Source organism: Thermobia domestica, chromosome 11 (genome assembly GCF_964235325.1).
Source record: "Thermobia domestica chromosome 11, izTheDome1.hap1.1, whole genome shotgun sequence".
Taxonomy (NCBI): domain Eukaryota; kingdom Metazoa; phylum Arthropoda; class Insecta; order Zygentoma; family Lepismatidae; genus Thermobia; species Thermobia domestica.
The window spans coordinates 132,121,415-132,136,805 of NC_137464.1; the positions used below are offsets into that span (position 1 = coordinate 132,121,415).

The 15,391-nt window shown below is 37.0% G+C and overlaps 2 protein-coding genes across 2 annotated transcripts; both read right to left on the bottom strand.

Moving 5' to 3' along the window:
• Positions 1 to 9,419: 9,419 nt before the first annotated feature.
• LOC145665279 (uncharacterized) lies at positions 9,420 to 11,285 on the bottom strand. The gene is made up of 2 exons (XM_081732573.1): positions 10,741 to 11,285; positions 9,420 to 10,221 (listed from the first exon to the last, which is right to left on the bottom strand). Exons 1-2 carry the CDS (start codon positions 11,283 to 11,285, stop codon positions 9,420 to 9,422), a joined length of 1,347 nt encoding a protein of 448 aa, XP_081588699.1.
• A 415-nt stretch (positions 11,286 to 11,700) lies between these two features.
• LOC145665280 (uncharacterized) lies at positions 11,701 to 13,158 on the bottom strand. The gene has a single exon (XM_081732574.1). It carries the CDS (start codon positions 13,156 to 13,158, stop codon positions 11,701 to 11,703), a length of 1,458 nt encoding a protein of 485 aa, XP_081588700.1.
• Between the last annotated feature and the right edge of the window lie 2,233 nt (positions 13,159 to 15,391).

Consider the following 15,391-nt stretch of genomic DNA (forward strand, 5'->3'; position numbering starts at 1 on the left):
TTAACTTCGGCGTCCTGTTTTTCGTGGTCTGGGAATAACATCTCCAGTCCTGGTCATCTCTGACAGAAATACTGTTTAAACGCAAGGGAATAAGTAAAATATCTTTTCTATTCTCTGCGTTACCGAGTCTCAGTCGAATTACCGGGTCACTACGGATTTGAATCCTCGACACAGTGGTGGTCTATAACCTAACCAACATCATCCGAATGACATGATGATCCGTTTGAGCTCTTAGCGAATTCATTCTATCTGCAAATTATGTTATATTCGGAAGAGATGAAATCAATGCTGGATGTTCGGAACAGATAAATCTTCGGAAAAGACTAGAAAATGGTACCTCTTTGGATACTTGAAAACAAAATTTTATTTATACTAGTTTGACATAATATTTGTTCCCATCTTATAATTCAATGTGTTTTATTCACCTTCGAATTTGAAACATGCTACATCTATGAGAACCATAAACTTTTCGTTTCCAACATTTGTAACTTTTCATTACGATAAATTTTGGAATTTTAATATACGTTATATCTGATAGATATTTAGCAATAAAATAGCACTCTTGAATTTTCTCTTTCTTTCCTTCTTTCTCTTTTCTTTTTGTTTCGTTTTTCGGTTCAATTTGAATTAGTATTCTGAAATGGAGGACATGACCAACGCTATCTACTGGGTATATTAGAATGTATTTTGGATCAGTACGTCCAATGAACACTACCGAATTTGCAATCGAACCACGCGGATCAAAGCATGTGTGTTAAACCTTTTACATTATCCTAGATGTGTCTCGGAGATCTACAGTTCTACTTGAAATTGAGTATGCTATCCATTATGAAAGTAACATAATAAATATTTAAAGGATCGTCTATATATTCGAATAGTTCTGAAAAACTATGTAAAAATAAATGTTATTTCTATATTACTGTTGGATTTCTGGAAACGGAACTTTATAATGTTAGGTTCTTTTCTTACAACGTTTGAATTCCACAGTTTTTTGTTCTCCCTTTTCTTTTTCTTCTTCTCCTCTCCTCTCCTCTTCTCTCTCTCTCTCTCTCTGCCTCATTTCTGAATCTCTGTGTAATAGACATTCATTGGTTTAAATTTTCCATTGTGAGTGCTTCATTTTCTCCCTATATCAACCTATGAATCTTGTTTTGTCTTGGTTCTGTTATTTCATTTTATCTAAACTAATAAATGTATAGTTTGAAATAAGAATTGCGCTCATGTAGTTAGCTAAGTTTAGTACGAGAGAGAAGAAAGGAGGTGAGAGAGGGGTCTCTTTATCTGACACGATTATGGGATAAGAAGGTGTATATTTGGTGGCTTAACTGCACGGCACACATTGGGGCCAAACATCCGTTTTACGGACAAAATTCTCGATAATAGTGTAATGTTGGTACAAGAAACAGACGATGGTGTGGTCCCTTGTATGTTGTGGTGGTGTATCAAATGAGACCATTTCCGGAACGCTACGGCTGACTACACTCAAGATTTCGCGAGATATCTTCGCAAACATAACATTAAATTGAGCTGTGTGAACTTCTGATGCATACAATGGATGATGCTAGTCGGAAATATCTAGAAAAAGTAAAATTTGAGGAAGCCCGACTCTGCGAAATATTGTATAATAAATAAATCATAGAGAAACAATATATACAAAAAGTGTGCTAAACAAAATATTGTGTTATTTTATATCTTAATTATAATATAAAGAAACTGTACATTTATATACGTGTTTTGATAAGTCCGTGACTTGGAAATTACAAACATAAATTGCAGTCTTCATAAACGATTTTTGTATATTTTGAAAGTGAAAAAAACTCGCTTTATTCATGCCGGGAAAGGCTGTTCACTTTATTAACAACGGTGTAAGAAATATATATTCTTCTTTTATGTATAACACACTTTAAAAATAATTTACAGGAGGAACTGAAAAGACAAGTGTTGTTCAAAGAACATGTTTTACAGTGATGCAATTGGGCCCTAGGTTCAATCGTGTTTCTTGCAAGTTCTTGATTTCTCTTTCAACCCTCAATTTCTCAGTTTTTATTATTTCAGGTGTCTCTTTTATGAATTGATACCTAAGTGATCGACAGTGTCACGTCGAGGAAGGTCGCGGATTGACCCAAATTGATTTATCTTCATTCCAGGTAGGGTTATTTGTAAAGGCACAATAGAAGTCATAAATAAATTAGCATCTGATCTCGCGTCACTTTCACTTGCAAACCGTTGAGAGAACTCGTTCTGATCAAACAAGCCATCAAAGCCCCATTTTGTATGCATTGTCAGTGCCTGACAGTTCAACTTTTTAATTGTTTCTCATTTATTGATTTAGGATCCTTTCGGCTGTATGGTTAATTAAAATTTGGAGCGGGACTTCTGCGGAGGTCTCGGTAATTTTGATATCATTAGGGTGACAATCTTTCTTTGCGCGCTGCATTTTTTTAAAGCGGGGGAAAATATTGAAACCTTTTTCTTTTGTGGCAGCTCTGATTACCTTGTATTGATATTTGGAAAGCTTAGCCTATGTAAAGATTGATCATGCAAAATCAGCACTGAAACTTTCCGATGTGTTTCGTGAATGCGACGAAGCAGCAGCATCTATTACGCTTTGGGACTGTGATGCTCTTAGATCGTGAACTTTACGTCTTTTACTTCTCTCACAATCTTCAAAACACTTCTTAGACCTTCCAACAGGGTTGGAAGACTTGGCGGATGAGCATCACCAATGGGGAAACTAATCACAAATTCACCATTCATCCAATCGCGATACTTCTTGCGAAAATATGTTTTCTGTGATTAACTATTTTTAGTTTTTGTACACACTGTGGCAAAATATTTTATTTCATCACAAATTCGAGAAAGTTTATCATCATGCATGTGCCGATATATTTCGCGAATAAAACACTCCACTAATCCACCTGTAAGTAGCACTTCACAAAGTTCGGCATATTTTACTACTTCCACTGCTGAAACAACTGTTGTAACTACTGAATAGAAACTTCATTACAGCCAATTGACTTTATAGTACTCGCTGCACACGGCCCTATTTATACTTTCTACTATGTTGCTCCACGGGAACTGGGTTTTCTTAACGCAATCAACCAGCTTAAAACGGTGCTCTTGCTACATTTTACGGCATATTGTGATGCAATTTACAGAGAAAGTAGTTTTCTGCAGTAGTTTCATGAAAACATTTTAATTAGAGCGGAGTTCAGCGGAGCTTTTTCTATAAGCCTAGATATGTGTGCAATTCTTGAAAATTCACTAATTTGCTCAAATTACCCCTCTTATGTAACTTTTTTTGGCGAACCAATTGTTTGTCGCATGCTTACCTGTATTCACACCAATCACGTTAGGGCAGCTATTTTTTTTCCATAAAGCAAAACTGTATTTTACCTCTCAATAAACCTACGTAAACTCAACAAATTGAACATTGTTGCGTTTTAAATACAATTTACTCATTCCATTTTGTCCGCCTTGGCCCCACTGTGCGGCGTTAGCTGTCGCAATGTTTTTGAATCGGAGTGTACCATTTAGATTTCTCTATTGTGTCTCTGAAATGAGAACGTTTGAGAAATCAAAATTTTTCTGATTTTTTTTAAAAAAAATAGCCCCTTTGGACCTCCGTGTAAACGCAGACACCTGGAAATCAACTGAAAAATACTATATGTGTGTACAAAATTTCAAGTTTCTATCTTGAATAGTAAGGGCAGAAAAAGGATTTGATTTATCAATAATCCCCACAATGCTCCAGGCAACCGCTAAGATCCGGATGACACGTAAAAAATTTCCTGAGACATCCGTGTTTATTCTAGGATCATGGTTCGCCATCATTCTCTTGAGAATAGAATTACCATTCAAACGGTACCATTCACATGTCTATCATGTATCTAAGGTGGAAAAATCGCGAAGAAAGGGATTTTTCGTTAAAATATCCTTTTAAAACTTTTGCCCCACAGTTCCTCCCTGTTTTAACGAAGAGATCTGAAAAAAACTGATAAACACTATTTGGTGGAGTGAATATTTGTCTAAATTTCAATCTTGTAGGTGCAAAACTAAACCTGACAAAAAATAATATACCCATAATACCCCAGATTCCCGCATAAAACAGGATCTTGTGTAGAAATTTCCTTGAGACATCCCTATTTATCCTAAGATCGTGCGTCGTACATAATTCTCTTCAGAATAGAACTGTCTTTCAAACGATACCATTCATATGTCTCCATCGTGTATCTAAGGCCTGAAAATCACGAAAAAGGATTTTTTGGTTAAAACATATTTTTTTTACCTTTTGCATCTATGAATTCCCTGTGTTAACGCAGAGATCTGAAAAAATCTGATAAATACTGCTCGGTGGACTGAATATGTGTGCAAAATTTCAATCTTCTAGGTGAAAAATTAAGTCCGCCAAAAAATTTTAAAAATAAATACAGACCTAACAACAAAATATTTTTTAAAGTTATGACGTCATCACCTCCTATGTCTCGAAGCAGAAAGGCGTGAACCATATATAACGTATTCTACAATGCCTCTAGACTTGAAAAAAACGCCAAAGTAAAATGCTCTATTGGTTCTTTTTAATCGAATAATGAAGTCACAACTTTAGTAGCTATCAAGTAGGTACTAGAATTCGAAAGGGTTAACAATCCACAAGAAATGTCACATGTTGAAACCCTCATATCAAATTACGAGTGGATTTCAGGTACTGTTCTCAACAAACAAAAGTCAAGCCTGATGTTTATATAAACCCACCTGACCAACACGCCTGTGATTCCTTTTACTGATCACACCAAAATATTGGGCGTCAGTTGGCAACGTCTCATAGCAAACAGGTAGACTACAACTTTCGTGCCACAACATGTACTGTGGTAGTGGTTGTCCTTATTCACAAAAGTAAAGCCCGGCATGTAAGTCTTGCAGGCCGAGTATACCTTTTAAATGTTTTTATATTCAGTCTTCTTTGGTTCCTTACGAAACTATTTTCCTGCCAAAGAAATATTTCAGTATCATACGGAAACACACAGTGCAACTGCTGTGGCATACTCACTTTCTAAGGGTGAGTCACGCGACAGTGTACTTATCAAAATGTGTCGGTGGCCTTGGCCTTGAAAACATTCAACTTCAGAGCTGCTCGTTGTTCTCACATAGCGTGTGCCAAACACTGCTCACGCACAGTGATTATTATTCTACGACTGATCATACTCGGAGTCCATTTCCAGCACAGTAAAAGGGCGAAAAAAAAGAAAAAAGAAAGAATACGGAAAACTGTTCCTTATGCAAAGAGCATTTGAAAACATTTCAAAATGTACGCTATGACTATGATCAGTTAATTGGCAACAATCGAGATCGGGGACAGATCCAGGGATTTTTGAGGGGGAGGAGAGCCAGTCTGATAAATAAATTTGAGACATTTCTCGGTATGGCGATGTGGCTGGCTAACCAAAAATGTGAACTTGAGTGCTTCATAATACATATTTATCGCCCTTCTGGAGGCAGCATTGAAGAAAGCCATGCTGTTCAACACAAGAGAATCCAGGATTACCATAAAAACTTTATTTTATTATTGCATTATTTTGTTTTGTTATTATCGTATATTTTTCTTAGATTATGTACAGTAAACTATTTTTATTTTAATTTCCTATTAGCATAATTCATATTAACTCTTCACTAATATCGCTATTTTTATACTGCATAAGTACTATCGTGGGCTCAGATCTAACCCCATTATTTGTTTTGAAATTAAAATATGTTAAAACGTATTATCATTGGCAATTGATTGTGGACCGCTTATTCATTTCTTTCATTTCAGTTCTACACTCAATTCGATTATGATGATTTGGCACTGTTCGCGCTAATTGTTATGATTGTTGGTTACATCATGTAATTTTTATTGACTTAAGCCACAATATTACTAAAGTTCGCGATAATCACTGATATATATATATATGTATGTATGTGTGTGTGTGGGTGTTATTATCTTAGGCCTAACTGTTGGTCAAATGACTAGTGCATGAGCCTTTTCTGTATGAGAGCTCCGGTTCGAATTCCACTTTAAACTATGGATCTACCATCTGCGTCTTTTATAATCTCGATTCTCAAGAAGAAAGCTAAAATTCACGTTTTGTTTGATTTAGTTTCGTCTCTCTCCCAATTACATAGGACTGATCTCAAAACAGATTTGTAGTACTCTCTTCAATTACCATCAAGCAACATAAAAGTTAGCAGATTATTTCTTCTGAATCGAGACCGGAAACTACTTTACGAGACAAGAGGAGACGGGAAAAACATTTAAGATATTCGAGACGAAAGAGAAATAATTATTCGAAAACCGAGACGAGACGACGATTCTATAAAAATTGACGAAACGAGAAATCTTATTTCGGAAACATACTATATTTGGGATTGAATTATGGTCCTCACATCAAATGTAAAGCCTGTACTACTGAGCAATCAATCTTCTCCCTCCTTAGTGACACGGAAAACTTGATTTAATTACCGGTACGTTTGCGTACTGTTGCTCACGAGACGAGACGAGAAATAAAGTTTTCTCCTGTCGTCTCTTAAATTAAGTGTTGGATTCTCGTCTCGTTTTGATTGTCGAAGAATTATTTCTCTTCTTGATTTATAAATTTATGCCTTAGCTTTCTTCTTAATTTTATCTAGAAATTCTGAGAATGCTTCCGAGTCACGAGAGGTCCTACAACATTTAAATCATATTTATTATTGAAGTATATTATGTAATGAGTTACGTATCTTAAAATGTTGATAAAACATTGTACGTGCTCGTGGGTTTTCTTGGGATTCTCCCGTTCTCAATTTCTTCATTCCATCATTTCATTCATTTCTCATCATCACCGTCTCCTCTAGCCTAACCGGCATAATAGTGGGACGTAAAACTGAAATATTCCATTTTACTCTTCATTGTGTTCGTACAACCACTGTAATAATTTATCAACTTTTACTATGAATTATGTAATACTAAAACTCTGGTAGCAAAGACTTCAGTGAATTGTTGCCCATGAGACTTGATGAATATCTTGTCTCGAAAATGAGACAAGAATTGTCGTTTCTCGCTTCGTCTCTAACTTGGACATACACCTCTTGTCCTAACTCTTATTAGAACATACATTTCTGGTCTCGTTTCCGAGACGACACGAGAAATTTCTGTATCCTGCACATTTTTGCTTCTCCAAATACTAAATTTCTCAGTCATCTTTCATACCATTTGTTTTCATTTGCTTGATTCATCAAGTATTTAAAGGTTAAACTGAATTTAAATATTTCTCTTTGAAGTATGATTTCTTTCTAATCAGATGTTTTTTACCGAAAAATTATCTAGCATGATGCAATAATTTTAGAAGAACCAGTAGTTTTAAATCCTACTAATGTATTATTGTCTTAAAATTTCTGTCAGAAATATAATTTCTAAGATTTTTTTAATATAATACTATGTTTCTTATTACCATTATTCTCCGGACAATAACAGTTTTAATGTGATAGGATTTGTTTTATCACTTTCTCTGTGTTCTTAGCACTCAGTGCGAATCATTTAGAAATATTATACAGGGTGTTTCAAAATAATACCAAAAACGTTTGGGAGCTGATTTCTGACACAAAGACAAGACAAAAATTATAGACCAACCTGTGTGCACAAATGCTTCCTTTGAGTTATAGCCTGCCGAAAAAATGAACTTTAAAGGTCCACAGCTCCAAAACTATGGGACTTACCGTAGTCGGATCAAGACTTAACTTACGATATAATATGTGCACTATCAAAAATTTTTGTTTCAGAATCCTAAGGTACTCACGCAGCAGTTTTTGCAGAGGGAGTTTGGCTAAGAGCATATAACTTGAAGTACTCACAAACTACCTCTATAAAAATGTTACGGAAGTACCTTAGGATTCCGAGACAATTTTTATAGAGGTAGTTGGTGAGTGTTTCAAATTATATGCCCGTAGCAAAATTCCTTGTATGAAATTCGTTGCGGAAGTACTGCAGGAGTCTGAAACATGTGTTTTTGGATATAATACACACTAGTTCCTAAGTGAAGTATTGACCCGAATACTGTACGTCAAATAGGTTTGGGGCTATGGATCTTTAATGTTCATTTTTTCATGTTTTCGACAGGCTATAACTCCAAAGGGAAGCATTTATACATCTAGGTTAGTCTATACTTTTTGTCTTATCTTGGTGTCAGGAATCACTTTCCAAATGTTGTCGGTGTTGTTTTGAAACAGCCTGTATATATATATAGTGATTCACAAAAATTTCTGTAAAACGGCTTGTTTTTTTAAAAAAAAACTAGTGTTGAGCTGGCTAACTCTTTCCAGCACATTCTGCGACTGCCTGTCACTACTTTTTGTGACGTCACTCGCTACGACGAAGAGCTTCTGTTTAGACTGTCGTGCCTTACCCCGATAAAAACAAACATTTTCGCAAACACAACCACAGCTAGGTGCAGAGTGGAAGTGACATAGAAGGCACACAGTTCGCTTTATAGCTACAAATACTTAGAACTATGACACTTGAGACCCATGGACAATTCTAGTTCCTTTCTTGTTAGAAGGCTTTCAGTCAGGGATACAACTTTAGTTGTCGCGCATTTATCAAGGCCAGTTCCTGCGACGGAAGAAAACAACAGCAACCTAAAATTACTCCCTTGTGTTTACTTTTCACGAATATTTATCACTTTTATGCATACAGGTCAGTTACTGCGTAGATTTACTGTGTCAAGTATTATATATTCCCTATTGTACTATATGAATGTGTATATTTGTTTTTTCACTAAAGTACAATAACAAAAACGATGTTCATACTAGTGGACTGTAAAGCTTGATTCGTACACCACATGAATGCAACCCAATATAAATTCACTGTATTTAATGATTACAACTTCAGTTTGCACACAAAAATAATACACGAGAATAAACATGTTCACAAGGTCTTTAGTTGTAAATAATTGTGATACGATGGCTTATTGTTTGTGTTATGTTGTATGATCCTCGACAATGATATATGGTCCACCAAAACTGCATGTTGTTGCCTCCACACTCACACACACACTTCACAAAACAATAGAAAAGCGTTAAGCAACTTGAACACTGTTGCCAGCTAAAGGCACACACACTGTTAAACACACAAATAATCCCAAACACACTCCCCCCTGTTGGTCAGCTAAGGTCTGACCAAAAAAAAAAAAAAAAAAGATACATATAAAAACGAAACAAACACAAAACTTGAAGCAATGTTACAACTGTTCTTATTTTTTATTACTCAAATCTCAATTCTAATCCTTGTTATATGGTAATGCAACTAGTTTCTTGATGGAACCTTTATATGTTCCAGTTGTAGTACGAACCTTCACTACACGAACTAAGAAATCCTTTCCTGGGAACACTTTTTCAATGATGCCCAATTTTCACTGCAATGCAGGAACGTTGTCTTCAATCAGCAAAACTACATCTCCGACCTTGAGATTGTGTTGCGGTGAAGTTGTCTTAGAGCGTTGTTGAAGACCATGTAAATAATCTCGGGACCATCTCTTCCAAATGTGTTGTTTCAGTTGTTGTATCTTCTGCCAACGAGATAAGCGGTTGTATGGTAGATCGGCGAGGTTAGGCTCTGGTAAAGCTGTAAGTGCTTCTCCAATTAAAAAATGTCCAGGGGTGAGAGCACTGATGTCGTTAGACTCACTTGATAGCACTGTAAGTGATCGAGAGTTGAGACAGGCCTCAATCTGTGTGAGTAATGTTGCAAACTCTTCATATGTTAACACTGCACCTTTTGTAATACGAACTAGATGGTATTTCATTGATTTTATACCGGCTTCCCATAGTCCTCCAAAATGCGGCGAATTTGGTGGTATGAAGTGCCACTGAATTACTTCGGTCGATGTAAAATCATGAACTTGAGAACTAAAAGGATCTGATGAAAACAGCTGATACAATTCTTTCAATTCGTTGTTGGCTCCAACGAAATTTGTGCCGTTGTCGCTGTATATATTGAGACATCTTCCTCGTCTGGCTATGAATCTGTGTAAAGCTGCTATGAATGATTGTGCACTAAGATCAGTTACCAATTCCAGATGTATTGCCTTGGTGGATAAACAAACAAATAACGCAACGTATGCCTTACGTACAGATCTATTTCTAACTGCTCCTGATTTTATGTAAAACGCTCCAGCGTAGTCCACGCCTACGTTTAGGAATGGTCTGGCTTGGCTGCACACGACCAGCTGGCAACTGTCCCATAAGTTGTTTTGAACCGCTGGTCTTTAACTTGAAACACGTGAAGCAATGATGGATCACTTGTTTTACTACCTGTTTGCACCTGATGATCCAATATTTCTGGCGTAGTGATGATATTAATAATTAGGGTCCAACATGAAGTAATCTGAAGTGTTCTGCTTCAACTATAAGTTATGTTAAGGGTTAGTTTGAAGGCAGAACTATTTGATGTTTGCGTCAAACAGAAGCTGACTATTCTCCAATCTTCCTCCAACTCGGATCATGCCTTCACTATCTAAAAATGGATGTAAATTGTTCAATTTACTTCTTGACGGAACAATGTTTCCATCACGAAGATGCTGTAATTAGCTGTGAAATCCAATTTCTTGTGCCCATTTGATGCAAACATGGAGCGCTGTGTGGTGTTCTTATACCGAAAGACCTGTTAGTTTGTTTTGCTTGTGTCTAGTATTATGAACAAAACGTCTACAATATGCTATTGTTCTAACTAACCTTGACAATTTTGAGAATCTTGTTATGGTTTTATTGCACCAATTGTCTAAAGTGACTGTCAATGTTACGGTTTCCTTACTCTCTGGAACTTGATCTGGTTGCAGTGAATCCTTACTTGTCACTGCCCAATTAGATTCTAAACTAGAAAGCCATTGTGGACCGTGCCACCATAATGAATTGTCCTTTATGGAAACTGCATCTATTCCTCTTGAAATCAAGTCTCCAGGGTTGTCTGAAGAAGTTACATGTTTCCAACAGCTAACGTCAGTTAAGTCTTGAATTTGAGCTACTCTGTTGGCCACGAAAGGTTTCCGTTTGTTACACGGAGAAGCTAGCCATGCCAACACGATTTGGGAGTCGGTCCATAAATGGATGCTACTTATGTTCAATTTTAAAATTGGTAAAATCTTGTGAACTAATTTTGCCAAAACAACTGCTGCGCATAACTCCAGACGTGGGAGAGTGATTTTCTTGACTGGGGCCACACGTGATTTAGCACATAATAACTTAACTGATATTTCTCCTTGTTGATTGATCGATCGCATATAAATACAAGCTCCATATGCTCTTTGAGAAGCATCTGAAAAACCATGGATCTGAATCTCCGCTATGTCTCCTTGAACGAGTACATATCTATCGAAGTTAATCTGATGGAAGCTGCTTGTATAATTGAGTCCATTTCTTTGCTAATTCCATTGGTATATTGTCGTCCCATTGAACCTTTTGCCGCCACAATTCTTGCAAAAATATTTTGTATGAAATGACAACTGGTAAAATTACTTTTAATGAATCGAATATAGTGGCAATAATTGAAGCAATCTGGCGTTTAGTAATGCACTCTTGAACCTTCATTGTTAACGTCTTGCTTTCAACGAGAAATATATCCTTGTCTGGATGCCATGACAATCCTAATGTCTTGACGCTTTGGCCTTCGTGGAACTGGATTGGACGCTGCACTTCTCAAAGCTCTGGCGAGATGGATTCCAATAAGATTGGATCATTCGAACTCCATTTCCTAAGTGTAAAACCTCCCTTTCCCAGTAACTCTATCAATTGCTTCTGGACCTCTAGAGCTTGCTGTATGTTGCTCATGCCACTACAAACATCGTCAATATAGAAATCTCGACGTAATATTTCTGCTGCTACAGGGTAATTATGCTCTTCTTCGTCTGCTAATTGCTGTAGGCATCTTGTGGCCACAAATGAAGCACATATCGTACCATACGTTCGTATTTTCAACTCAAAAACTTGAATCGGTTCGTTTCTAGATCTTCTCCACAATATACGTTGTAATGGCGTGTCTTCTGGATGAACATTGACCATGCAATACATCTTAGCGATATCTGCAGTGAATACTACCGAATGAGTTCTGAAGCGCAAAATGATAGAAAGCAAATCTTGCTGTATTGTAGGACCAACTAAGAGAATGTCGTTGAGGCTTTTTCCGCTGTCAGATTTTGCTGAAGCATCAAAGCGGATCTTCGTTGTAGAGCTTGTGGGCTTAAAAACTTCATGATGTGGCAAATAGTATGCAGCGCTGACGTCCTCCTTTTTACTCTCATCTATCCTTACCATGTGACCAAGATCTTCATATTCTTGCATGAATTCCGTATACTTAGCTTCAAAGTCCGAGTGTTGATCGAATCTTCTTTCCAATTGCTTTAATCTAACCAATGCCTGCTGATAAGAATCGCCTAAAACTGTACGGTCTTCAAGCAAAGGCAATCGTACAATGAAACGCCCTGTATGATCTCTTGTGCTCTGAACGAAATGTCGCTCACATGCAAGCTCTTCGCTTGATCTAGGTGTAACAGTAATTTCTTCTAGTTCCCAAAATTTTGGTAGTTGTTTCTGTAGATCTATGTTTGTCTTCACAAAACATGTTGTTAATAGAACATGGAGGTCACGTTCTTGAGGAATGCGTCCTGCCACGATCCATCCCAATTCTGTCTCCTGGAGCACTGGAAAATCACCTGGCCGTGTTTTGTGTCCTGACTTCATAATTATGTAGAATACTTCCGCACCTAAAAGAATATCTATGTCTCCAGGCGTATTAAGAGTAGGATCTGCTAGAACAGTGTCCTTGGGAATGTTCCAATCCTCATAATTAATTCTTTCTTCCGGTAGTTTACTTGTAATGTGAGGGAGAACTGAACAACTTATATTCAATGAAAATGTGTTAACACATGAATTGACACAAATATCTACAGAGTACTTTGTATTAGATATTACTTGATTTATACCTTGAATTGGAGTATACTGTCTATACCGTTTGATGTTCAATTGTTGCACCAAATTCTCTGTTACGAAATTGGTCTGACTAGCACTGTCCAAAAGCGCGCGACAAGGAACCAAATTTCCCTTGTTATCCCTTACTTTTACTATTGCAGTAGATAACAACACTCTTGCGTTAGGCATAGCCTTTAATGCACAATATGACACTTGCCCTAAATTTTCACTGGAATCTGAGTTGTTACTACGCTCTTGCCCCGCGGCACTGCTTACACTTGGAAACCGCACTGATTTGTCCTTTGTTACGTCTACATGCAATAATGTATTGCGCTTTTTGGAACACTTTTTACAACCTCTCGATTTACAATTCTTCAAAAAATGATTACTTTTCAAACAATTCATGCATAATTTATTTTTACGAATGCAGTCTAATTTTTGGCTGTGTGACGCATTCACAAAAGACGAACAAGAATATAAGGGATGCTGTCTATTACAAAATTCACATGCATTTGAAAATATTAATAAATAAGTCTTTGATGACTGAATACTTTTTGCTTGCTTATTTTGTACGCTACTACCCTGCTTCTCACCATCAATACAAGTTCTCATGTTCTCAAGCACCTGACAACGTTTCTCGAGAAACGAAAAGAATTCTGATAAACCAGGAAAATTAGAATTCGTATTTTGAAGCTCCCATGACTTTCTAGTACTAGCGTCTAATTTTGATACAAAGTGTTGGGTCAAAATTACGTCTGTGAGGTTTACGTTTGGCTCAAGTGCTTGTAGCGCATTTATATTGCTAGTAGCTGTATTTATAAAAGCGCGAAGTTCACTTACATTTTCTTTATACACTGGCTTGATTTGTAGCATTTCGTGAATGTAAGAAGAAGCAATTAGCTTTTTATTTGAATACCTGTCAACGAGTTATTGCCATGCTACTGAATAATTTGTTTCGGTAATTGGTAAATTTTCAATTAGGTTTAACGCTTCGACCTTAAGAGAAGTTCGGAGGTACTGAAACTTCTGTACTGTGGAAATGTCTTTATTCTCGTGAATAAGAGATATGTGTCCTTATATGATAACCAATGTTTACAATCCCCGTCAAATGCAGGCAACTGTATGACCGGTAATTTGATTTGTGCGCTAGTGCTAGTGCTATTATTAACAGCTGATTCTTTATTTCCATGCTTTAAAAAAAGTGCTTGCATTTGATCCTCTAAAGAAAAATACACATTTTCAATTTCTGCACGAACGTTTTCTGCTTCCGCTTCGGGTTCGATTTGATCAATTTCAATAGTATCTTGTACCTCCTGCAACTTTGACCAGACGTTATTTAGATGTTTTAAGCGTGCACGTATTTCTTCTATATTGCCTTCATTTGATCAAAGGCCTGAAGAAAGGTGTTTATTCTGGTTAACTGGCCTCTGTATGCAATCTTTGCCTTAAAAGACGCTGGTGTGATTCAGTCATGATTAAATGCTACGCAGAAATATGAAGAATAAAAAAACTACTGGCCTGAAGATGATGTTTTTTCTTTTTTACCTACGAAATATACTCCAGAAGCCTGGTCCTGGTACAACAGCTGTCCACCTACACAAAATACGTGATTATTGTTCAACGTACGTGATAGCACCACATATAGGCCGACACAAACACATTTCTCTTCACAACAGCACAGAACAGTTCTCAGAAATCTGCACTCATCCGGAAAAGCGTTAAGCAACTTGAACACTGTTGGCAGCTAAAGGCACACACACTGTTAAACACACAAATAATCCCAAACACCTATAAAGATGTAAGTACTAAGAAGAAAAATTGTAGCTATTTTTGTTCTTTTTGTATTAGCCAGTAGAAGTGTGTAGGTCAGTTTCATCACCTTTCTTGTAGTTTGCATAGGATTCACTTCCTCTTTTTATTTGAGCTTTTGGCTATGAATAACACTGAGACAACTCGTGGTTCTTATGATAGTGGCGAATTTTCGCCCGGAGGATTACGGAAATAATAAGTAATATAGACTCCGATGCTCTTGAACGGACGATGAAGGTAGTTTGTAGGAAGATTCTAGCATCAATTTATGTGATACGCATCTACCTCTATCTACTTCAAAATATTGTGTGGTATACAATATACAGAGTTCTAGCGGGGCTGTTTTAACCCGTGCCCTTTAGAGGCGGGTCCTTTTGAACCGGGCTCTTTTGATGTAAGACCCGTTTGTCGCGGAGCCCTTTCACCAGGCCCTTTTGGCGCGGGCCGTTTTGACTTGGGTCCATTTGTAGCGGGGCAGTTGTGACTCGGGACCTTTTGTCGCGGAGATCTTTTGACCCGGAGTCGTTTTGACTCGGACACTTTTCTCGCTGGGTCCTTTAGACCCGGAGATCTTTTGACCTGGGTTCTCTTTTTTCTATATTCGCTTAACCGC